Below are 25,816 nucleotides of genomic sequence, written 5' to 3' on the forward strand. Positions count from 1 at the left end.
ACAAGGCCTGACATCTCTGTGGAGAATTGTGTGTAAATGTATTCAATAGGGCAAAGATTTAGAGAATTATTCATTGGTTGTCTTGAAAGTAACCCGATAGATTAGCTAGGAATTCTTTTAATCTACTAGAAATTCAAGTTTACATATAGAATACTGGAGTCTACTTCAGAGAACACCAGTGATGGATGGATGATAACTGGAAAAATAACTGGAAAATTCTACATGAACTTTCACTTATATCCATATAAATACTGTGACAATATGAGTATGGCTATTGGTGACTTAATAGAAAAAATGATGCGTAGATGTGATGATCAGGACGTTAGAGGCATTCATTCTTTAATCAAGCATAACTTTAGAGAAGTTATGTCATTGTTTAGGCTGTAATAGATAACAAAAAAACCAAAACATCTGAGCAACAGAGTACCACAGCATAGCGACTAGCAATAATCCTAGGCAATATGTTGTTTCATATTGGTGTATACAGTACATCTCACTACTCAATCACAATAAAAATACATGGGGAGAGTATTTGGCAAACCCTACGTTGGAAATATAAAGGGAACCAAGTGGGAAACTGTGAGGCAGGAGTCAAAAAAATTTAATGTATGTAAAAATGCATAAAAAAAAAAGTAAAGGATAGTCATAGAAATGGGTAAACATTAAATAATCGGACCTCATACTTTATACTATTGTGTAGGTAGTCATCTACTTAAGTTAGCTGTGTATCTATATTTAGTAAACACTTATTTTATATCCTTTTGTCAAATCTTGTCTTCCATATAAACAAGTCCACTTGCCAAAAAAGAATAGAAGTGGGAGGTGGAGAAGGAGGAGGCATTTTAAGTGTGACAGAATGATCTCCTTCTTTTCTATCCCATCCTTGAGATGGCTGTAAATTACTGCTTTCAGCCTGCAATCAATGTGTAAATAAGTCACTGAATATAAAGAGGGATGGAAACCTGAGATGTGTTGCATTGGGAGCCACTAGCACAGGATAGTAATGGCAATCCTGTAATAGAGAGGTTATTGGTTTGATTCCACAAAACAGTCATGGCTCTTACCAAAGTGTCCCTGAAAAACACCTAACCATTTCCTGTCCAGCTGCTAGGTGTTCTAGCCAAAATCAGCAGCCGAATCCCATCTGTGTAGATGTTTTCTGTTGGTAGAATACACTCAACATTTTGTGTGATGTAAGAGGGGCTTCCCTCCTGGCTATAGCCAGTGCTATACCTCCACCACTGTACAGTTTTGTCCTACAAAACCTTCCTTTCAACTCTCTTTTCATGTTTTCTATATTATATTTCAGAAAATCATTTAACATAAAATCAGCCATCCTAAGTATATAGCCCAACATAACCTACCATCAATCAAGTGAATAAAGCCTAAATTTTAAACTGCTCATTATGAATGATGATTTAAAAGTTCCCTTTATTACAATGCAAGCCAATGTAACCAACATAACAATTGTTAAATGGGCTGCCTACTCCGGGGCATAAAACATGGTTCCACACGTGGTAGCCGGCAAATGTCAGACCTCAATAGCTGCAAAATTGGGGTATTGTCCTAAAATGCTCGAGGGGATAGTAGCAAACTCAGTTTCCAAAACAACTTGTCACCGACTTTTCTCCTCAATGATATTGCGCTTGTTAGCCCACACATTAAAAATACTTTTACCTGATGCATCCCTGCTATGACTCACAGTCTAGGCCAGGCACGCAGTGTAAATCTCAGTCCCATCATAACATAACCACGCAGCCCACAATGTCGAGAAAAAAAAACCCCAAAACACTGCAGCTTTAACAGATGCCACATCTTGGTGAGTGAGACAAATAATAACCTGGCTGGCTGACGAGGCAACGATGCTCGGTTTAGCTGAAAGCTGATGCTGAATCAAAGATCCACAGGCTGCTCGTTTCTGAACGCGCAGATAAAATGTGGCTGGCGTTTGACATCGATTCAAACAAAGGCAAGAAGACAGACACAGACACACACACACACGGAGAGAGATGGTCCCCAGTAACTAAGGCGTTGCTGTCGTGCACACTACTTAACCAGGCAGCTAACACAACACAGCTGAATGTGGGTCCATTTCAACCAGCATCTCTTTCAGACTTTCAAAAATGGCATTAGCTACGACTGAATAAACGTTATCTGTTTGGAACCAGCTAACTAATAGCAGTGGCAAGCTAGCAGCAGTCACCTGAACGTCACGGACTCCCCTCTCTCGTTTAGCTGTGTTATGAGTGGGTTAGTCTGCTGGTGGTGGAGAATTAAAAAAAAAGACAAGAGAGGGGGGAAAAAGAATAAACAAGCTTACCCCTATTTTTGTCTTCTGTCACAGAGGCTGTCGATATTGTTGCTACCTCGTCACTATGCGCGATATTTCAGCACACATGAACGAGGTCTCCCCTCTGCTACAGGCGCGTGCGACTAAGCTAATTCGAATGTTAACGGTTAAAAAAAATCCCAGGTGACACCGATCACGTCTTTCCGTTAAATCCGCATCCTCGGAGAAAAAAAACCTTTCCCTCCACGCTGCTACCGGTGCAGCGCGTTATGAAACCAAACCGGGCTTTTTTTTCTCTCTCTCTCTCTCTCTGTCTAGCTTTCACACAAAACGGTCAGCGGGGAAGAAGAAGAAGAAAAAAACGGCGACGAGAAGAGCCCGTTTTTCAGGCAGGTATGAGACGGATATCCGCAGCAGCTTCTTCCCCCCCGCGGCCGAGCATCCGAAGGGCCGTCCGTACCTCACTCGCTCCCGCTCACTGTACTCCCCGTTCAACAAGGAGAAGAAAGGAAAAAGTGGACGTATGCGTGGGGGGGTGTGTGGGTGGTGGTGGTGGGTGTGTATGTGTGGGTGGGTGGGTTGGTAGCTGACCCCTTCACGGTCACATGGGAAACACCGTGCACATTTTTACAGTAGTCTCCACAATAACTGCACAACAGTGAGAGGAGAGAAGAAGATGCTCTGTCTCTGTCTCTGTATCTGGTGCTGTCCCTGGTGCTAAAACTGGGAGCCTCCACACATACACCAGCCATTCAGTTGTGTGTCTCAAGGAAAAGCTGTTTGGAAAATGACATCCAGCCTTGCAAATCAGGCGAGCGAGCTCAATGAAGACATTCTGCTAATGAAAGCGGAGGAAAATGACATTGAATGCATCACCTTCAGGCATCAAATTATTCTCCCTGTGACTAAAAAAAGGAATCAATATAGGATGACGTCTTCTTGGATTCACACTATCAGTGTCTTTGTCAACGTCTCACCCATGTCAGCGCTGTCTATTGAAAAAAACAAATATCTATAAAAACAGAAAACTCATAAACACCAAAATCTTGATGTCCTCTCCTTTCAGGTCTGTTCATCCATCTGTTTCAGCATGTTATCTCTGAGACCTGCCTCTTTGCTAAATTATTCCTGAGACACTATGCAGCACCTGGCTGGTGTGACATCGAGATCTAGGTTATTCATAAAGCCCAGGAAGGATCCTCATGCAAGAGACCTTCAGGGGGGCAGGAGAAGTGTTTTGCCTTGGGTGTTCCTCTTCATGCGAGAGATATAACGTAAGCAGAGATTTGATGGTTCGGTTAGTAGAGATCCGGCCTCGGTTATGTTGGTGGCCTCTGGACAGGCACAGAGGAAAGCACCCAACACCTAAATTATTTTTTGTTTTGTGTACCCCATCTGCACTGTGTCTGTCTCTCCATAGGGTGTGTATATGTGAGTATGGGTGTAGCTGAACCAACAAAGTGGTAGTGGTGAGGGCTTTATGGGATGATGGGTCTCGTAGGGAGGGCTGAGCAGTTTGGAAAATAGCATGCTACTCATTATAGGCAGTTAGTGGTAATGAAAAAGCTCTGCTGTGTTGTTAGTGAGGTTCTAGTATTTAGCGTTTTTGCTGTGAATGTATTATTGTAGTTGAAGCTTTCTGAGTGGGCCGGACATTTCCAACTGCAGCCAAATCACCAGTGGTTGAAATTAATTTGCACTACCAACATATTTGAGTACATTTGTCAGAGCTCAGAGCTCAGCTTAAACTAAGATAAGGGAATTTTTCAATGGTTTTAAAGGTCACTTTGTGCCTGATGGAGAACAGCTAGTCAAAGTCGTGATTTTGGACTGAAACACACTGATTTTTTTTGGGGGGGTGGGGGCTTCAAGTAGTAATTCGAGGCATATCAACTAGATTTATAAAAGAAAACATATTGTATAAGCCTGATAAGGTCATCTCAAATAAAATGAGTCAATGTCTCTGACATAGGGCTGTTATTCGGGTGTTAAACCAGTGATCTTGTGTTTCAGATATAAGGGCCAGACGTGGCTAGCAACCAGGCCGCTGTTATTTCCATCACATATGCATCCTTCAACTCATAGTATTGGTCAGAGCTGCTGTAAATCACCTCCATATTGTATAACTTTATTTCCATCACATATGTGATGGAAATAAAGTTGGTTCAGCACTTCAATCAAGGGCTAGTAGGTGTAAAGCATGAATCCCTCCACAATAGGTACGTCTCCTCATGTAATTGTCAGACTTTGGGATGATCTGAGTATCCAGGGTGTTTGTAACACCATGATATATCTCAAACTTCCCCAGGTTCTTCAACGTGCACAGATTACTCATCATTGCATTCATGTCTAGAGCAGTAATGACATTGTACTATTCCGGGGCAAACAGATCAGATTGTGGTTTTTAGATCAGGTTGTTATGTAGTGTATAGGTATGAATGTGTGCAAATGTGACCAGGGATTTCACCAGTTAGATAAAGGTTAATATAATTTTCCTCAAAAATGCACATCAGAGTTTTTGGTTTGTATTGCATATTTGTCAGACACATGTTGACATGTATATAATGTCATACAGCTATATGATTTGTCATACAATGCAAAGCAATTAGCACACCAGTATGTGTTAAAGGTCCAGTGTGCAGGGTTATGGGTAACTACCAACAAAAATTGGATATACGTAATATTCAAGTTAAATTCTTCATTGTTGTGTAATCACTTGAAACTAAGTTCTCGTTGCTTTAGAACTACAGATTATGCGGGCCCTTTTCCAAGAAGTTCACCATGACTTTACATAGGCAGAACAATTTTTGAGTGTTTTTAGCGGCCACCTTAGCCGTCACACAAATGCTGCCTTTCAACACCTTATCACTATACTCACTCTATGACCCTTCCACATGAGATGACATAAGCTAAAAGCAAGACCAATAGAGGTCACTTTGACAACAGGGGATACAGTATGGAGGTGATTTACAGCAACTCTGACCAATACTATGTGTTCTGGGGTGACAAGACATGGCAGGCAGGGACAGAAGGGTCGGCAGTGGGAGAGAAGTGATAGAGAGCTCAGCATCAGCAGTGGGTGAAAACGGGGGTTATTGTGAAAAGACAAACCAAGAGTGATGATGAGTTTTATTTAGTTTATGTTGAGTTTGAATGAATTGTGTTTTGTAGATAATTAACGAGGTAATTAAACCCAGCTTAGTTCAATAAAAGAGAGAAACTTGAATTCAGAAGGTAAAAGGTTGTATTTTTCTGTTTAGTAAGGAAAATATAAGTTACAGTATTTAATTTTTTGACATTTTGTTTATTCATTATGCCAACAGTTATATTTGGCAGGAGTCTATAGTTTAGACTCCTGCCAAATCTTACGAATTGCTCATTTAAATCCAAACATTGAACCACTCAAAACGTGGAAGATAACTTTTGCTACTATTATATGTTTGCATAAATACATTGTATTGCTATGCTGTCAATACAAAGCTTTATTTTATATTATAGTTTGTTGTTGGTACCTTTGTATACATGTTAAATTACTTTTTTTTACAACTGTCTAATCATTTAATCTTAAAGTGTTTTATTGACAACATGACTGTAAAAAAAAAAGGAAAAAAAAAAGGCCCCTTGTAGCTGATATTATCATCTGAGCAAATTAAAATCTTTACTCCTCAAAAGGCCGCACACAGACTTATATTTGTCTTGGTCAACCTTTCCTTTTTAAAGCTGGAACAACTCAAGTCAGGTGGATTGACATGGTTCACCATTCTCACTGTCCAGATGCTGCTCAAGGTCTTCAACAATCACTAAGTTGAGCTGTATATATGTGTGTCAGCATTGATAACACACACACACACACACACACACACACACACACACACAGTCAGACACACACAGAACCTGTTTACGCCCCCGGCCCCTGTCCCCACCCATGCTCGCAGACCCGCACCCCAGCAGAGAGCTCATCCACAATCCACCGTGACAAAGGGAAAGAGCTGAGTGCAGGATATAAGGCTGCCACTGGCTGCCAGAGTGTGTCCAGCACATTGCTTTCTGCAGATTGCAGCAGTTTGAGCTAAACCTCCCCTCTGTCTGCTCTCTATAGACGGGACCTGGGTGGGTGGGGTCACCGTCAGTGCGTGCAGTGACCAGGGTAGAGTTGTGGGGGCTCGTGTTTGGCAAAGTTGGTGTGACCGAGTGGCTTCACAGCTGGGTAGACGTGAGCTCTATTCTGTTTTTCCCAGCACAGTGTGTGACTGATATTCCCAACCTTAAAGCAGAATCACATGACTCCAATTAGTAATGGGTAATGGGACGGGGGTCTCTGTGTTGACCTTAAATAAAGTGTCTGAGGCAGGGACAGACACAAGCTGAAAGAAGTTTGAGGGTTTCTGTGACCAGGAGAAGCAGAGTAAACAAATAACCTAGGGCAGATACATTCAGCATTTTGTTAACCATGTTATTTCATGAAAAACATTTCCAGTGACCAAAAACAAAGTTTAATAAGAGGTACAATCACATGCTTAACACATTCACTAACATATAATTATGTTGCAGTTCCTTCTCTACAGCTTTTACCGTTACTATTTCATAGCACTAAAAAAACAACAACATGTACATATCAAAAAACTAATTGAGTGTTTGAGAAATATTTTGTTCACGTTTCTATATCTAGAATAAGAACTAAACTAAACTGTGTTTCAAAGCACATAATTCATCCTTACATGCCACTTTATTTCAGCAGATGTACTTCCTCCCTACAAGGCTGCCTTGCTGGGTTTGTTTCCTTATTAGCAACATGTCTGATGCTCTGATAGCAATTCTTCTTCCAAATTTGGGGAGGCATGTACATGTTTCTTTTTTACTGATAAGCTTCACCTCTCATTTGTTTCCAAAGAAAAACTTAATTTATTGTGTGTGTTATAGTATGTGATGTGTTATCAGCTTCTGTATCGTTCCGCATTTGCTTATTTGGAAAATCGGTCAAAGCATGTCATGAATCAACCAATGTGGACACAGGAATCCACAATAAAACAAGTGGAAAACTCTCCCCAAGCAGTTCATAATATATAAAGAACAGGATCGAAGCTGTTGAATGGAGAGAAGCGAAACGACTCCCATCTTTTCTTGAGAGATGCTGATGACTGAACTGATCTGAAGTGACAGGCTGGCTGACTTAAAGATTCAAAGTCTGTTCTAACTCCAGAGTCAACTCAATCTGTGTGTGTCTGCTCTATAAATATCATAAAACAGCAGGTCTGTGTTTGCCCGGTGACACATGTTAAATATCCAAGTCTCAACAAAAAAAAAGTCATGTTTGTCCCCTGACTTCCAAAGCCATCTGAAGCTGTGTTTGACCAACAAAGAAGAAAGTTCGGTAAGCTGCTGTCAACAGCCACACGTATCAATGGGTTAAAGTCCGGTCAGTGTGACCTACTAAAAGATATTTATATCTACTCACACTTTTTTTTTTAGTCATCTCCCAAGGACTACTATGCTATTTCTGTTGTGCTTCTCGCTCATCCTCTTTCTCTCTCCCGTCCCTTTTCTTATCTTTCTTTTCTCCCTAAACTAGTTGCTGGAGGTCACCCTGCTGTTCCAGTTTGAAATTATATAATTATTCGACAGAATGAAACCAGGACAGTGAGGAGCTGTGGTGCCACTGGTGCAACGTGACTCACTGAGCCCCCAGGATGAGGTACGTCTATAGAGGCAGACAGACAGCTTTGGCAGTTATTACGCCCATGTCCCTGTGAGCTAGCTGTTTTGCATGCAGTTAACGTTTTCCGAATCACATGATAACGTTGTGGTTTCGTTCACATGTTGCTTGAGTGTTCCAGAGGGAAAAGAATCGTCAGAGAACACAACAGGTGTGGCAGCCAGAGCCAGAAACATTGTCGAGAAAGTTGTCAGACCTTTTTTGAAATAAAAAGATACAGATTTTAATTGTAGTGTGTTTAGTGATAGTGAAGCTCATAAACTGAAGCTTCTGTCCCCCCTTTTTTTTCCTTCAAAGTGCAGTGAGTGATACAATTCATACAGCACTACGCAGTTTGGTGGTGCTATTGATTTAATTCAAGAGAGCTGTGTACATAGTTTTCTATACTGTGACTGTATAGATACTTCTGTACACACGCCTGGAAATAATTACACACGTTGTCCATAAACAACTTCATCCATCATTGCTCAGAAGTGTACATTCAGTCTGTAAATACACAAAAATCCCAAAGGCATTTGTTTTTCATTGATGAATAAAACATCCACAGTATGTTTCCTCCACAGATTTGAAATAAAGAAAATAAAGCACACATTATTTGTTAATGTATTGCAGCAAGTATCCCTTAGAATTATCTCATTCACTTCAGTAATAAAACCCTTTGCATTTTGCCACCAGAGATGTCTTTACCTCAGTGCAGACATGCTCATAGTGAAGACCCAGTTAGACTGATGGGAGGCACATTCAGTCCTGTACATATGTTCCAGCAGCTCCCTCTACTGGCAGATCTTGAGGATTAATTTTTTGATTTGCAAAATCCAACAAGTGCAAGAAAGCAAATAATAAATGATTGTTTTCTGATGTACTGTCACTGTCACTGTGGAATTTTAAATTATGAGCTGTCCAACTGCAGGCTGGATGCTGGCCCAGTGGGGAGAAACCCTATTTTCTTAACATCAGCTTCATTTATTGATTAAACTGGGTAATTATGTGTTCAGTTATACATTTGCACTGAAACAAATGATGTCTTTTTACAGTTTTTCTCAACTGTTTACACACAAAAACTGGTATTTGAGACACAATGACCACAGCATGTAACTCATGCACCAACCCCCTGAACCAATTCTGCTAAACTAGAGGCACAATTCCTGCTTTACACTCAAATTGCAGTTCTAAAACACACTTTTTTCAAAACACTACACACAATTCTCTGCATTTGGCACAATTTTCATGAAGAAAATCTCTTGCTTTCACAAAGAACACTCTGTCATTCAAAATTCTAAAGTGAATTGCCCTACTATGCACACTGACTCATCAAATGGGCAAACACCTAGACACCCTACACAACACACTCATTCCACCAGAGCAGCTCAGGTACGTTGTCATATGGGACAACGCAAGTTTCCACTGGGCTGCTCTGGTTCGTAACTGGTTCACTGCCAAACCACGCTTTATCTCCCTCCATATTCTCCATTCCTCAATTCTTCTGAGAATTTTTTGTAAAGTGTATGACCGAAATCCACAAATCCACAAATGTGTATACCCCTTCTCCAAGCTATGGAAGATGCATGTGGATATATAGCAGTTGGTGCTTTTCATGGCTGGATTCGCCATGCTAGGTGATGTTTCTCTTGCTGCTTGGCCAGGGAAAACATTGCTTGTGATGTGGATGAGGTGCTGTGGCCAGACCGAAACAGAGGAGATCATGCTGCAGTTTTTTATTTTTTTATTTTATTTTTTTACTGTAACTGTGTACAGTAAATTCTTCTGTTGTTTTGTAGGTAGACCGTATATTGTTGTATATGCACTTTGTGTTGGTTGGGATGTACATTGTTTACATTGTTTTTGTGGGAAAAATAAAATATATCTGTTACCGTGTGTGTTCTGAGTATAAAAACAATATTCTCAAATATTTTACATCACACTTATTTATGTACTGACTGTAATAAGTGTAACTGAACAAAAAAGGCCCAAGTCATTATGATGAATGAAGAAGAAGTGTTTTCCATTCATCATAGTGTTTTACACTGAGCACATCAGTGTTCAACTGGTTCTTATAAATGTCTATTCATTTGATGGTTTGTGTGTGTCATTTGAAAACAAAATACCATTTTGAGAAGAAATAACATTGTTTTGAATGTAAAGTTTAATTTTGCAGGAGAATTGAGGGGTTTTGCCCATTGTGTGTGTGATTTTTGATTTGTGTGTAGAGTTCTGAAAGAATGAGGCATGCTTTCAGAAAATGTGTGTAAACAATCGAGAAAAACTGTAAGTTGTTTGAGTCAATCATTCATTTTGGTTTTATTTAAAAAAGCAATATCTACATTCATAACCTTTCTACAGATTTCAGTGGAGTGAACAGTCCTTTTCTTCTAGCAGATAGTTTGACCTGTCAAAACACAAACGTACCTTATTTCTTTTCATGACTGACATGGATCATGTATAAAGTCATGTATCCAATTATACCACCAGCAAAGCAGTGCCAAGTCCCAGTTTAGTCATCCAGTCAACTGATCACTTTAACTTTCAAGACTGATTTCATGATAATGTAATCTAAAATGATTTGAGTGTGATAACTGCAGCAAGCTGTTTGAGAGGGGATACATATTCTAAATAGCTTAAACAATGATGAGTAAAGATATTACACTGTTAAACATTTTTGAATTGGTATAATGTATTTTGGAAGGCCCTTTTAAAGGGTTGAATAATTTTCCCGACAGACAACATAAAAACAATGTATCTTGAATTAAGAAGGTTTTGACATTTTATTTAAATCTGAGCATGTTAAAATAGTAGAAATGTTGTGCTGTGTCAAATGGACGGTCTCCTTGTGCTGTCTCCTGTTCCATGAACAGAAGTGTGGTCTGCTCCGCTGTCAGCTTCTTGCTCTCATCTGAAACAAAATAAAAACAAAATTACAAGGGGTAAATGGACTGACTGGTGAAGTTTTACATTTTTTTTGAAGATATTATAAACTTTGTCTGAACTCAGCCTGAATTTGCCTGTAAAAGGGTTGTTTTTTGAATCTTTTAAGGTGGCAAACCTACAAATACAAACTAATAATTGTACTGCAATTTAAGGTGCCATATGATGGTTATGGGAGAAAAAAAAAAGGTAAAAACATAAACCAAGACACAGCTTGCACCAAAACCTTTTTACGGATGAGACCTTCACCTTACTTTGGTGTTTAAATGACTGCCACCCTCAGCTGCTTCGCTGTATATTTAAAACAAAAAAAGGAAACTCACCTTTTATTATTCCAACTGCTGGTTTGGTTGCCAAGTGAAAAAAACCATAGGTCCCATCATAGGGACAATCTTACCTGAATGAACCTGTCTTATGATTTCTTTTTTATGACGTGCTGTGACATGACGTGATGTGCTGAGACATGTTGCGCTCAGCTCTGATGTAATGTGATGTCACAGCATACGACATGCTGTGACACATCACATTACATCACAGCTGAGCTGTGACATGATTAGCTGTGATGTGCTGTGACGTGATGAGTTGTGACGTGATGTGCTGTCAAGTGATGTGCTGTGAAGTGATGTGACGTGTTGTGCTGTGACGTGATGTGATGTGAAGTGCTGTGAAGTGATGTGACGTGTTGTGCTGTGATGTGATGTGAAGTGCTGTGAAGTGATGTGACATGTTGTGCTGTGATGTGATGTGCTGTGACGTGATGAGTTGTGACGTGATGTGCTGTGAAGTGATGTGCTGTGAAGTGATGTGACGTGTTGTGCTGTGATGTGATGTGTTGTGACTTGACGTGTTGTGATGTGTTGTGCTGTGCTGTGCTGTGATGTGTTGGTCTGTCACGTGGTCTGCCGTGACGTGCTGTGACATCACGTGATGTGCTGAGACATGCTGCGCTGTGATGAGTTGTGCTGTGATGTCACAGCATGCGACATGTTGTGACATCACATCACATCACAGCTCGGCTGTGACATGATTGGCTGTGATGTGCTGTGAAGTGATGTACTGTGACGTGTTGTGCTGTGATGTGCTTCTACCTCCTTCCCCCTGGCCAGGGGAAGAGGGGGGAGGAAGAAGGTGGGGGGGGGAAGAGGGGGAGTAGGAGGAAGAGGGGGAGGTGGTGGAAGGGTGGGAAGAGGGGGAGGAGGATGGGGGGAGAAAGAAGAGGAGGGGGAAGAGGGGGAGGAGGGGGAAGAGGGGATGGGGAGGAAGAAGAGGAGGTGAAAGAGGGGGAAGAGGGGGAGGTAGAGGCAGGGGTAGAGGCACATCACAGCACAACACGTCACAGCACATCACTTCACAGCAAATCACAGCTAATCATGTCACAGCCGAGCTGTGAAGTAATGTGATGTCACAGCATGTCGCATGCTGTGACATCACAGCACAACTCATCACAGCACAGCATGTCTCAGCACATCACGTCATGTCACAGCACGTCACAGCAGACCGCGTCACAAATCAACACCTCACAGCACATCACAGCACATCACAGCACAACACAACACAACACATCACATCACATCACAGCACAACACATCACATCACATCACATCACATCACAGCACAGCACTTACAGCACAACACCTCACAGTACATCACAGCCAATCATGTCACAACACAACTCATCACAGCGCAAAATGTCTCAGCACATCACGTCATGTCACAGCACGTCACAGCAGACTGCGTCACAGCACAACACCCCACAGCACAACACATCACAACACGTCGCAGCACATCACGCAAGTATCAGTATGGACCCATGCACATGATGTCAGTACATGGTCCTTAAAATTCAAATCAATTGTTAGAGGAGCGCTTTTCCAGGGGGGCTCCTTCTGGCCTATCAGCAGGTCTCTTAAATCCTTTAATGCCACACTGCCTGTTTCTCTCCATCATAATGGACCGGAGGTTCCTCACCCACTGTAGCACAGGGCGGGTTACGGTCAGCGGGGTCTTGGTGGGTGCCTGAGGTCTTGTACGGGGGCTAGTTGTACACGGTGGAATGGTTGCCCACACACTCAGAGGGCAGCTTGAAGTCTGCACCTTTCTTAGGATTATCCTGTTTTGAACAGGACGTGCCACACAAGTCCACGTTTTGTCCTCTGGCACCAAAGGGTGCTGGCTGGGGGAAGAACTTGAGCAGGAGTAGGAAGAAGTAGAGGAGAAGGAAAAGGTAGAGGTATACTCCACCTCTTCCTCTGCCCCTTCGTCTGCCTCTACCGTAGAGGCAGAGGAAGAGGAAGAGGCAGAGGAAGAGGCAGAGGAAGAGGAAGAGGCAGAGGAAGAGGCAGAGGAAGAGAAAGAGGCAGAGGAAGAGAAAGAGGCAGAGGGAGAGGCAGAGGTGTGTTAGGATGGGACCTGGTCGTAGACTCTGGGGAGTAACTTCTGGACTCGGCTTGTACAGATACCCTACGAAGTACCAGCCTAGGGTTGTCGGGCTGGTTGGGGTCCGGCAAGAAGACAGAAGTCCAAGTGAAACGCTTTTTCATCTGAAGACAGAAAACAAACCAACCTTTGAATCTTCTGTCACATGTCACACAAACACACCATTAAAACTGTACGTTGCTAATGTAATGTGCAAGAAACTCGGACACTGTGCTTCTGTCACACAATCAAAGAGCACACACTGATAAAGACTGAATGAACAAAATGACTGATTGTATATTAACCTCATACTGCTTCATGTCACAAGATATTTGGTAAAAAATTTAATGTATTTTAAATCTCTCATAAGCTGTTCAAAAAGTTCTAGTTTGTATCATGCTAATAGGATTAATAAGCGAACAGAAGAGAGGATGGAGACAGCAGCCAAGATTCAGAGCCTATAAACATTAACATTAACTTAATGTTCTGTATATTTCACAACAAAATCACACGATACTTCATAAATATTATTTGAGATTATTCCCTTTACCCTCAGTAGGTTGTTCATTCTGTGTTTAGAGGATAACAATGCTTGAGAGAATAACTGTTTGACAAATGTTAAGAAAACCACACCAAGTAACTTGCTGGGTGACTGATTGTAGACAAAATACACATTTATATAGCCTATCACTAGTTTTGATGATAGACATTGATCATAAAAGTAGAGAGGATCCTGATGAATCGTTCAAAATGTTTTTTCTGTGTTGAGTTTATTTCGGGTTCATGACTCTTTTTGCTAGCAATAGCATATTTTATTTACACTCGCTCAAAATCCTATCACTGTCCGTCAAACGTTTTGTAAACCTGTGCCCTGTCATTTTGAGTCTTTATAGAGATACATCTGTCAAAAGTCTGTCAAATTTCATGACTTTAGCCCGAAAAGTCATTTAACACTTTTTTTTTTGTTTTTTTATTTTTTTAATTCAAGCACTGCAGAATGCCTCAACGCAGTGAAACAAGGTGGATTTCAATATGGTAAAAATCTCACACGCTCCATGCTGAAACAGCCCTGGTACTCGTCAGGTGTCAGTCAGTTGATTTGGGGATGAAAACAGTTGTCGATAGAGGTCGTGTTTCTCCAAAAGTAACGATAGTTGAGTGAAGACTTTTAAAATGGCTGCGGCTCGTCGCGTTCGACTGTCAGTTTGTTTGTGTTCGAAACGATGACGTGACGTGATCATGTCGCGTGCCGGGCTGTGTCTCCATGTATCTGTGTACTTTTAAATCTCAGTGTTTGTACAGAAGACTAGTTTGGATACTTTGACATAAGGAAACCATTTTATATAGCATATAACTAATCTAATAATGTAAACATTTCTGTCTGAACTATGGGCCTCCCTTAGAATAATGTCCCATATCTTTTTGCCATCTGATGCGACTTTATTCAGGCCTACTTATGCTATGTTCTTAGACCTAATGTCAGAAAAGAGAAAATGTTTGGCCAAAATCAAACTAAAAATACATCCTGTCACGTCATTTCACTCAACAACACAGTGTACTTCCCACTCAAGACAGAATTGTGTGAAATCAAGTTCATATCTTATCAATTTACGGTCTGCTTAAACAATTTTATTTCATGACAACAAGGAAAAACTCAAATAAATAAAACAAAACAGCAAAATAATGAATCATCATATGATTTTGAATATGTTTGAAATAAATTGAGAGAAAACCCATATGGCAAGATAACAATATTTAAATAACAACAGTCACTATAAAAGAAGAAACAACAATTTAAAAAGGTTGCAAACAAAATAAATGGAATACATTGGAAGTCATTTGAAGTGAGTTTTGCGTGTGAGCGCAGCGCTCCACCCTCCCATGGCAGGTGTCAGCCACCACAAATTAATCCTTCACTTGTGGGACACACTGTAATCTGGACAACATGACTTGTACAAACAGTGCGGTCACTCACCACATCTTCATTGATGAACAGCATCTGGGCATGAAGCTGAACAGTGTTTACTGTGGTTTCTGCTAGAAGTTATAATAACACACAGAAGCCACAAGATGGAGCTGTTCTTCAGGTAGCTGATGTCACCTGAGGGCTTTTCGGTTTACTTTTCCATACTCACCACCTCATTAGCATTTGCCCAAATTTGACCCACCCACACTGACATATGTCACTTACTTTATGTCTACATCACATCTGTATGTCTTCTTCACTACAGCTACAGTTTGATTTCATCAGTTATTATTGTTATTTATTTGGCTTGTGTGCCCTTTTGATAGGGGCTGTGTGAAGAACAGATCAATCAAAACCAAGTAAAAAATTAATTATTCATTTATCACACTTGAAATTAATCACATTTATTGTGAGTTTACCAATTAAACATTGGTTCTGACTCTATAAAGGTTTAGTTTATTGAGCAGGGAAAAATACTATCATAGTAAATTATGACTCTGCACAATTAAGTTTTAACTGTAGCCAAATTTCCTGGCTGAGAAAAGTAAATTGGACAGCAGGGAGTAGACTAAAGCATGTAAGATTGTGTGACATTTCCAAATAGGTATAATCAGGCATGAGCAAAACTCTTGAGGGGCTTGAGATTAAGGGTCTAATCAAAGTAAAGTCAGATGGGGTTATAAGGGGTCATTAAAAACACCATCAACTTTCTTGGACGACCTATATCTTATATTAGCATACCCTACAGGGTCTATAGGGATCTAGTTAGAATGATATCTTAGAGAACAGTGTCGGATTTCAGTTTCAAGAGAGTCACATTGAACAGGTTGCATCAACAATTTGGAGGCAGTCCATTCTACAGAGATCTCCATGAACTAGCATTACTGAAGGACAAGCATAATTCTTCTCATTTCAATACTTAAAAACATTTCTGTTCATGGTGATAAGAGACTGCTAAAACAAAACGCAAAATGCTTATTTATGCCGCTAAATGCTCGGTTTGAAATAATACTGCAATGTTGTCAGTTTGGGATGGGGCAAACAACATTCACTTTAAGCGTTCTGAATGTCAAACAAAATAACATGCAAACAACAAAATGTGTTAAATGAATTCAGTTTATGAATGTTACAGATTTGTACACTGAAGCAAAAGAGTAGAGAAGTTAACCCAGTGGAAGACCCATGGAGACCCCGCCGTGTGCTCAGTTTATTTGCTTTCTAGGCGTGCTTGAAAGGCAACACTGAATCATCCACTGCGCCGTCCCCCGCACCCCCCGGCCATTTATAAACTCTGAATGTGTCTGATCCGTGTTCTTTTCACACTAGATGTTATTTTAATGAGCGTGTACAAAGCATAACAACCCCAAACGAAAGGAAAAACAAATGCATGACTGGTTGACATCTTTTTTTTTTTAATGAAATTCTTTTTTTTTTTTATCTCAACGGCGTCTTTGGTTTCCTAAATACTTGCAGCAGTCATGACAATAGATGTCAGACTTTCTTGGTTTGTAGCAAATATTCCCACTATATCCATTACTAAGTGCATGACCTTTTTCTGTCTAGCTTACAGTCCACTTAGGTGCACATGTCAAATTATACAAAAACTTCAGGTTTCTCATATTTTACATCAACAAATAAACAGGGGTAGGACAGGGACCATTCTGCTGCTGAAACTGCTGATCCATCAAACTGTACAATAACATAAAATAAGCAATGTGTGGTTATAAAACTCAAGTCAGATGGCGGGGATTCAGAATTAAACATGAAAGAATGTGTACTCAAATGGGAATGTAAGGGGGGATACGGTAAAATATTAACTGGGCTGACGTGGATACCAGGAATACCAGATAAGGATCTTTGAAACACATTTCCTTAAAGGTACATTACGCAGGATTTTCCTTTAAAAAAAAAAAAAGTGTATCAGAACATACAAAAAAATATGCCTCTCAATCGTCACTAGAAGTGTCTGTTTTTTGCAGAGACCCTGCCCTCTGCCTTTGTGTTCTTATTCTCTTAGTAGTTAGCTGTGTTCAAGACGTTTTTGGGCGTCACCCTTTGGACAGTGGTATGTAACCTCCAGCCAATAACAGCAAGCAGGGTGTGAGATTGCAACTCTTAAAAACTTAGCGACCACGTTACATCGCTGTCTCCGTCTCTCTGCTGTGCTCTCTGTTAGTCATAAAGAGCTGCAGGTCTGTGTGTCCGTTTGACTGAGGGCGGGGCTACACACACAGAGCATCGTCATAAAGGGTACATGATGTAGCCTGCTTTGACTCCGTTAACACGAAATCTGGAGGGTTGTGCAGCAGCTCTCTCAACCACTGCTGCTCTCTCTCACCTGCAGAACCAGGGCCGGATGTTCTGACTTTCAATGGTGTGTTTTACCAACAGCAACAACAAATCCTGCATAATATACCTTTAATTCAACAAGAGGTGGCTTGAGGATCAGATAGTCAAATTAAGAATGAAATGTCACTGCAACAGGGAGATCAATGAAAAAGAAAAATCACAAAAATGCACAATTTAAACTTAACAAAAAAAAAAGTTTTAAAAAAACAATAATTACAAAAATGTTAAACAAACAGACAAACATTTTCCTTTTCAGTACTGATTATTTCTTTAAATGTGAGATGTGAAAGAGGAGCTGACAATGATATGTTTTTGTACATTTCATATGAGCCAATGAGCTATGATTTGGCTCCTGATGAGATCTCATGTCTTTAGGTTCACTGCGCACACACAGTCCCCCTTTTTCGCACTGTGAGACACAAGTGTATGTACAGCATGTGTTTGTGTGTGTTGCATACTGTCGACAGGGACAAACAGAGTGACACGCAGAGGTTACCGAGCTCTGCGACGGACACACATGTTCGGCCTGCGTGAGGCCATGAAGCCGTTTTTGCAGAAGCACTTGTATGAGCCGGCAGTGTTGACGCAGCGAGCGTTCCTACACGGACTGCCGTGGGCTCCTGGTTCTGCACACTCATCGATGTCTGAAAGAAACAAACACAAGCACTTATTAACATGTAGTGTAAAATGTAAAAAAGGAAATGAAACATCACTCAACATTGCTGAATACAAAGCTCCTGCACGTATAAGTCAGCGCATATACCTCTGTTGGCTACATGGTTGGGTCCAATTACTTGGAAATTTAGCCAGTTACTAACTAAATAATATGGCTATTTTTGTAATTAGTAACATAATCCAGCAGATTACAAAAAATGTAATCTATCCTAAATACTTTTGGATTGCTCTAGGATTATTTCAATATCAAACATCAATAATATTTCACTTGAAGCTAAACAAAAAAACAATGGATGCAGCCACAACAGTTGGCCACAATACAACATTTTCCAAAATAAAATGCAATTTGAACATTCAGCTCTTACAGTTGGTCAAATCAAATGACCCTGACAAAAACAATATAAGGTCACATAGAGGACTTTGCTCTTTTAACCCAAAGGGAGCACTTCCATTTCATTCTGTTTTGTATGTAAATAACAAGCAATAAAAACTCAATTATCCATAAATCATCATTGAAAAAACAAAATCAAATATTACTCTCAACAGGTTCGCCACAAAGGGGAGCACTTGTCCAGGAAACCCGGCACGATATAAGAGTTAATAGAGCGTTATCCATCATGAAAAATTGTTTCATAACCTTCAAACCGATTTATCTTAAAGATGACAGCAAAAATGTAATCAAGTGATCCACGACAATGTAAATATATACTAATTACACATTTCTTAAATGTAATCCATGCTGATTAGAGTGATTTATTTTTTGTAATCTGATGACATGTGATTCAATGCCCTTTGTATATTCCTTGAATTGCAATGAGTATGTGGCGGGAAAAAAAGGTATTTATGTAAACTAGCAGGTACAAACCTATACAGCGGGTGCGAGAGTGGTCCAGCCTAAAGCCTGTGTTACATTCACACATGGTGCCCAGGTAGGAGCGGACGCAGCGGCCATTTGCACAGCTGCATTCATCCGAATCCTCCTCTGAACTGTCACCTTTTACGGACAAACGGGCGGGGGAGAAGAGGAAATGGGGGACAGAAAGAGATCATAAAATAAGGGGTTGGTTCAGGGGCTAATTAATCAGTTTGTCTGACATGAGTGTACATTACCGAAGATGCTTTTACCAGGGTTGTAGTTGGCAAAAGCTGCCAGGAAATCCTGCTCCCCATCAGACTCAGTCTCCAGATGCATCTCACACAGTCGACTGAACATCTCTGAACACAAGGAAATAAACCCTATTTTTAGATCAAATCAGAGGAGAAGCTGCAGCGTTGGTCAGAGTTGAGAGGCTAATCTGGTCGCTCAGTTTCCTTAGTTCACCTGAGTTTCTGGGTGGACAGGTATTACACTCGGGCCCCCAGCCCCGACCGTAGTGACAGCAGCACTCTGAGTAGGTCACCACCATGCCGTTCCTGGGCTCGCTGCAGATCAAACCCTCGTCAACCTGCAGGAAACACACGTCCTTGTGGGCTGCAGTACGATCTGGGTGAAAAAGGAGGATAAATAACAATTACAGGTACAACGTGAGAATTCGGACACATTTGGACTTAGAGGGTTTTTATCCATTTCAATTACAGTACAGGAAGCCACATTCAGCCAGTCCTAAGTAAAGCAGTGTTATGTAAGCCAGTGGAAGACGTCCAAATAAACAAAATACAGAGTGTAAATTTGTGACTTATTTGTGCAATACGTCAGAATGCTCGTTAAAGACATTTAAAAATTTACTAAAATTATCAACAGAATGTAAAGATTTAACTGTTTTGATGTTTTGACGCCTGTGTTGCAGAGATATCAGTTGAAGTCAGCATGCTAACCAGCTAGCCTCTCCCCATCCGGGTCCAAAGGTCCTGTGCTAGACTTGTAAACACTAACAATTTTCCAACCGACTGAGCTAACAGCTGCTGCACTAAGTAGCAGCAGGGGGTTGCGCTGGTGATGCACTGCCCCCCTTTTTTTCCCAGTAAAATTCTTACATACCTTTAAAGGATAAATGTGTGTTTTTGGTACCCTCAATCTATATACAGATGAAGGTTGGTGGTCACATGTTAGAATATGTAAACAAATGTAACATGTAAAGGTTATGAAAGCCATACATATACAGTATATATATAGAATACTTAGAAATCAGACTGAAGTTACAATAGTGTGTATAAAATGTATCAACCTTTGATTCGTTTCAATACATTTATTATGGCTTGGTAGAGCAGAGGTCATGAGTCTATACAAGCACGTATTAGCCAAAGAGCAGCAACTAGTCCAGCCCGTAACAAAGTGGTTGCCTGTACACAGTAGCCATTACACTTTTTCAACAGTGTTCCTAATAATATACAGTATATTATACAGTATGGAGATCTGGTCATGGCCTATGGCAATGAGTCCATACATTTGATTATTTATCATACTTAAAAATAATATTCAAGTATTAAGGTTACTAAACTCCTATAAAAACAATGTCATATTTTGAAATGAGAACCAGCTTCACATTGCTATCATCCTTAATGTCACTGCCACATGCATGAGTGTTAATGTATAGTACATATACATTGAGCGTGTGCGCATATTAATGTACAGTGCATGTGGCAATCTGATAACAACTGTCAGGAGTGAGGAGCTGCTTGAAATTCTTGTGGCGTCTTTGTTTCAAGTGTCAAATATACTGCTGTATAAACATTGAGGGTTAGATAATGATGATGAAATGCCCGTGGTCACGTTTTTGTGATGATGAATCCTGGGCAGAACTATCAGAACTGATCTTCCTCAACGCTAATCTTTCATGCACTTCCAGTCCTCTGTGCTTACAGGTAAAACATGGGTGCAGCCTGCAGTGCTGTTTGGCTGACACGAGATAATCGTGGTGGCTTGCTTTTGTTGCACTGATGATGAAGACACGCTGGTAGTTTACTGTCATTAGCCCAACAGCTTATTGTTACAGACCAACTGTGGATCACAATTATATGTTACGTGTTTAATATAATTGTGCAGAGAGAGCATAATGGTTTTATTTGTTGTCTGCTGGATACAATGCGTCTGAGTAACAGATGTTAAATCAGCCATATTGATGACATTCATTACTCAGGATGAATGAAGTCCGCTGGCATTCAACACATAATGCTCTGTGAATATCTTTCATGCAATATCATCAGCAGTGAGCTCAGGCCATTCTGTACTCAATATTTTGTTTTTTCAAAGGCTGAGTTTGTGTTTTATCTAACAGGGCAAATCAATTTCATCATCTATAATAACACAGGCAAAAGAGACACAAATCGTTTTTGCAAAGAGACATGCAGAGGAAATGCAATCAAAGTAATAAAAGTAATCACTTTTTCTCACAGTGAACATACTCTGATATTGCTTTGTGTGCATAAATGCGTACTTTCGATTTGTATGCTTATTAAGGTATCTCTCCAAGAATGGGAGCTGTCTCTATAAAGTGGGTAAGAGGGAAAACGGCAGTGCAGGCCAGATGGGACACAAACTGGGAGGAATTACAAGGAGCAAGATGAGCGGCAGATGTAAGCCAAAACTCATTTTGATCATGCTCGCGGTCATGCTCGGGAGAGCTGACGCTCGTTTTACCCACCGTCATAGACGCACTGTTTCAGCGCTGCACTGAAGGTGAGGGGAGGGTCGCAAAAACAGTGAAAGGAGCCGGGCGTGTTCTCACACCTCCCATTCTTACAGTACGAGGGGTCCTGGCACTCATTCACATCTGCAAAGGGCACCACAGACACTGGTTACAGTATGAACATCTGCTTGGGGCCAGCTCTTAGTCTGCAGGTGGTGGACACAATAATGGAGAAGAACCTGTGCTACATAAGGAAATTCTGCACAATAATCCTGCAATAAACTATGCTGTAATGTTCAGTTTTTCCTGAAATTGTTTCACAAATACTTTTGATTCAGCTGTGTGCTGATTGTCGAGGCTGTCATGTTTTTGCATTGCACTTCATATTTTGGTCAGCCTCATTTACATAGCAATACCAGATAATGTTAACAGGCTGCAGAGAGTCGAATCTCAGCAAAAACTGAACATCTTCAGCCTCAGATGCAGCATTCATTGCAATGATATGGCAGCGGTTTTATTGTGTCCACCCCCTGTATGTCTGGTTTTTCTTCCATAAATGTTGCATGCAAGGTTCTGCTTATGGCAAAATGAGATTTGGTCATGCATAATATTGCAGTTGGCCTCTGGTAAACATGCAACCACACTGTGAAATCTGCAAAAATGCTGCAGGTTAAAACAGGAAACCTGGTTCCAGCAACACTGTAACTGAGGAATCTTTTTATGTGCCAAGATGTTTGCAGGCAGTTTGCAGAGAAAATGATACTGACATTTAGGCCAGTGTGTACTGTGATGTGGGAGCAACAAGTTTCTAGTATTTATTTGTTTCTGTTTTTTTCTCTAGATGGAAACCTGAGGGTCTCGTATGCATGCAGTATTGAAAATAAAAAGATCTAAATAGAGATTTACAACTCATCTAGTCCAACTTTTCTAAATCCAAGGCAGATTCACATTGGCTCAGTCCCAAGAACACAATTTAAAACAATTTGTTGATGTGACTAAAGAATATGTGGGTTCCCTTAGTTTTTCAGCTCCCAGCAGAAGTACAGAAGACTTCGGGATGAGCGCAAAGTTACCATCAATTTTCACGAAATGCTTCCCTGAAATGAATAACAGGCGATGGCAAAAGTTGGTTTGAAGCTAATGTGTTTGAAGCAGTGTTCATCCATTCATTCATTTTGTAGTCATATTCATGTCATGGTCACAGGGAGACCAGAGTCGTCCCGACCTAAGATGTTATCTCGGAGCTTTTCTCTGTTTGTCTGAATACAAACAAAAGGAGGCTTCCAGGTGCTCGGACCACCTCAAGCGGCTCCTTTCAAAGACAAGATGCAGCGGCTCGATATGGAGGTCCCTCTGAATTGCAGCACAGCTGTGGGGGAAACCCTGTTTTTGCTTTTCGTATCCACACTCGAGTCTGAACCCAAAGAGTGTAACCGTAGGTGAGGCTCAAAAGGGAGATTCATCAGCGCATTTTAGTTCTGTTTTTAAAAATCCCAGCCACCTGAAAGTCTGCATTATTACAGCCCGTGTCTCTCACCAGTGGCTAATGTCAAGATCCTAAATAAGATCACAGGTCTCCTGGACCACCTAACTTTAGGCCGTTCCTTCCCCGTCACCTCCTGTAATGCTCTCCTTTGTGGGAGGGAACTGAAGTCTATATAAAGAAGACAGGGTCATACTCCGGAATATACAGTATCTCTATATAACTATGTATATCAAAAGATCTTTACGTGAACAGATGGTGCCTCCAGGATAGCACACCAGTTGCTCAGAGCACAGTGGCGACTTTATAAATGAACGGGGAACCACAGTTTCAAACTCAGAGGCACTGACCATTGTCACGGCAGCGCCACACTCAGCTGCAAACAGCTACAGTAAACATTGATGGCCACTTGCGAGAAGGACGGCATCATCGGCAAATAACAGCACCTCACTGTCAACAAAGAGGGAGTTTCCAGACGCTGGCTCAGGTGTGTCTGTAAATATGACACACTTGTTGGACCTCAGAGCCCGACCTTGAACACGGTTGGCCTTAAAGCAAGAACGCAAACACCTCTCCCATCCTGAGTGTTACGAGAACAGAGTTGACCACATTTTCCAAAAATCGACGCAGCACAGCCATCTGAAAATCACCCATTCTTCCTTTAATTGCATGCCCCGAACTCCTGTCCATGTCATCAGAAAACCTTGATCAGTATCAGGTGGCGATCTATTCACATCCTCTTCATCAATAATGCCAGAACCACAGCTTCAGCTTTTTTTTCCCCTCAAATCTGGTGTCCAGGATTTTTAATCTAATATAAAACGTAATATTTGTGACTAGTGTTTCAGGAATTCAGACAGCAATTTCAGTAAATCATGATTCGAACGTCAACTTCTCACTTGATTTATATCAGGATAGAATATGTGAGCCCTAGTAAAGCTCTGAGGGGTGTAAACTATATATTAAAACAACACTCTTTTATTTCAGCACTTCTATTTACTCCATCCAAATGTGTACCTACGGCATTACTCTCATTTGTGCCATTATGTGGTTTGGCTTAGGATGGCTATATAATACTTCTGAGACTATCATCATCCTGCCATCGATATATGTAACACATACTTTTGGTACTTTCAGGGTTGTTCCTCTGTAATGTACCCCCCCCCTCCGAAAATAGCGAAGTTGTGAATCTCAGATTACACAAAATCCTCTTCAGCCGCTACAATGTGGTGAAAACCCTTCTGATGTATAACACGCAGACTGATTCAGCATGCTCACATCGTTTGCGAACATCTCTAACTGTGATCACAAAACACAACTTGACGAGGACGGTGCCTCTCCGTTCTCACGACCTACAAAGCTCAATGTCTATTCTCGCCTCTGGTTAGTAAAATAACACCTACAAAGACGGTTAGTAGATTCCTTCATCGCCTCTTTTTCCTCTTGGCGCGGAAATCACTTTTGTCTCACATATACTGCTTCCCACAAGCGCAGACAGCCAACACTTTGTTTTGTGCTTTTTTCCAGGATAAACTGCTGTTGCCCACCACTGCCTTGTTGCTCTCTATAACCCTCCTACTGAGTGTCTGCACTCACCAGCCTGCTCCTCAGGAGTCACACAGCTGTTACGGTCGGTGGCCAGCATCCAGGGCGGAGAGCAGATGCAGTAGTACGACCCTGGAGTGTCCACACAGTGGCCGTTCTTACAGTTGGCCGGGTCCTCACACTCATTCACATCTGCAGAACGACAGGGTTTACTCGCACCTTGAGATATTTTTCTTCCAGTAGCTACATGGATGCACTTAGGACACATTTACTCACCTGCTATTGTTGTCATCTCACACCTCTGCTTGTTAACGTCTGGAGTCCAGGGACGGTTACAGTTGCAGTAGAAGGAGCCTTCGGTGTTGACGCACTGACCGTTAGTACACATAGACTCATCGTGGCATTCGTTCACATCTGCAGGTGAAGATACAACCATGAAGAACAACATGAGTCTATCCAAACATCTACAAACTGTTCTGTCTTTACAAATGTGATCAAAGCTTTTTTTTTTTCATTTCGTATCCAGGTACTTACTAGGGGTGTGCCAAAATATCGATACTACGATATATCGCGATATTTCGTCTTGAGGTACGTTATCGATACACTGATGAAATTTCTTCCAATATATAGATTATCGCAGAATCGCTGTATCGTGATATTATCGTTATCGTGGGCAAAATATTGTGATAGTATCGTATCGCGAGGTACCTGGTGATACCCAGCCCTAGTACTTACCAATGCACTCAAGAAGGTTGCTGTCATAGTAGAAGCCCTGCTGACAGTAGCACTCGTAGCCCGGCAGCGTGTTCTCACAGTGACCCTTCTTACAGATTTCATCAGCGAACAAAGAACACTCGTCGATATCTGCAGACAAGGAAGGAGAAATACATTC

The 25,816-nt window shown here is 41.0% G+C and overlaps 2 protein-coding genes and 1 long non-coding RNA gene across 11 annotated transcripts in view; all 3 read right to left on the bottom strand.

The window, feature by feature from the left end:
• Nucleotides 1-2,954, bottom strand: part of sptbn2 (spectrin, beta, non-erythrocytic 2) — a 48,662-nt gene extending 45,708 nt beyond the window's left edge. The window contains exon 1 of one of the 3 annotated variants that reach the window (XM_030436912.1): nt 2,321-2,954. The gene's annotated coding sequence lies outside the window, so the exon portion shown is untranslated. The remainder of the gene's footprint in view (nt 1-2,320) is intronic. The other 2 variants (XM_030436911.1, XM_030436914.1) reach the window with 2 other exon arrangements.
• A 7,787-nt stretch (nt 2,955-10,741) lies between these two features.
• On the bottom strand, nt 10,742-14,548 carry LOC115593718 (uncharacterized). Its single transcript, XR_003986355.1, has 3 exons — nt 14,389-14,548; nt 13,335-13,465; nt 10,742-10,893 (listed from the first exon to the last, which is right to left on the bottom strand). It is a non-coding gene; the product is annotated as an uncharacterized LOC115593718 (long non-coding RNA).
• A 399-nt stretch (nt 14,549-14,947) lies between these two features.
• The window catches only part of ltbp3 (latent transforming growth factor beta binding protein 3), a 43,896-nt gene continuing 33,027 nt past the window's right edge, over nt 14,948-25,816 (bottom strand). For 5 of the 7 annotated variants that reach the window (XM_030438307.1, XM_030438304.1, XM_030438301.1 and 2 more), the window contains 8 exons: nt 25,660-25,788; nt 25,201-25,338; nt 24,976-25,116; nt 21,912-22,040; nt 19,652-19,813; nt 19,441-19,545; nt 19,196-19,324; nt 14,948-18,299 (listed from right to left, as the gene is read on the bottom strand). In XM_030438307.1, the coding sequence (XP_030294167.1) occupies nt 18,148-18,299; nt 19,196-19,324; nt 19,441-19,545; nt 19,652-19,813; nt 21,912-22,040; nt 24,976-25,116; nt 25,201-25,338; nt 25,660-25,788 (1,085 nt within the window). In that variant the 3' untranslated portion in view covers nt 14,948-18,147. The remainder of the gene's footprint in view (nt 18,300-19,195; nt 19,325-19,440; nt 19,546-19,651; nt 19,814-21,911; nt 22,041-24,975; nt 25,117-25,200; nt 25,339-25,659; nt 25,789-25,816) is intronic. The other 2 variants (XM_030438303.1, XM_030438305.1) reach the window with 2 other exon arrangements.

Source organism: Sparus aurata, chromosome 13 (genome assembly GCF_900880675.1).
Source record: "Sparus aurata chromosome 13, fSpaAur1.1, whole genome shotgun sequence".
Lineage (NCBI taxonomy): Eukaryota > Metazoa > Chordata > Actinopteri > Spariformes > Sparidae > Sparus > Sparus aurata.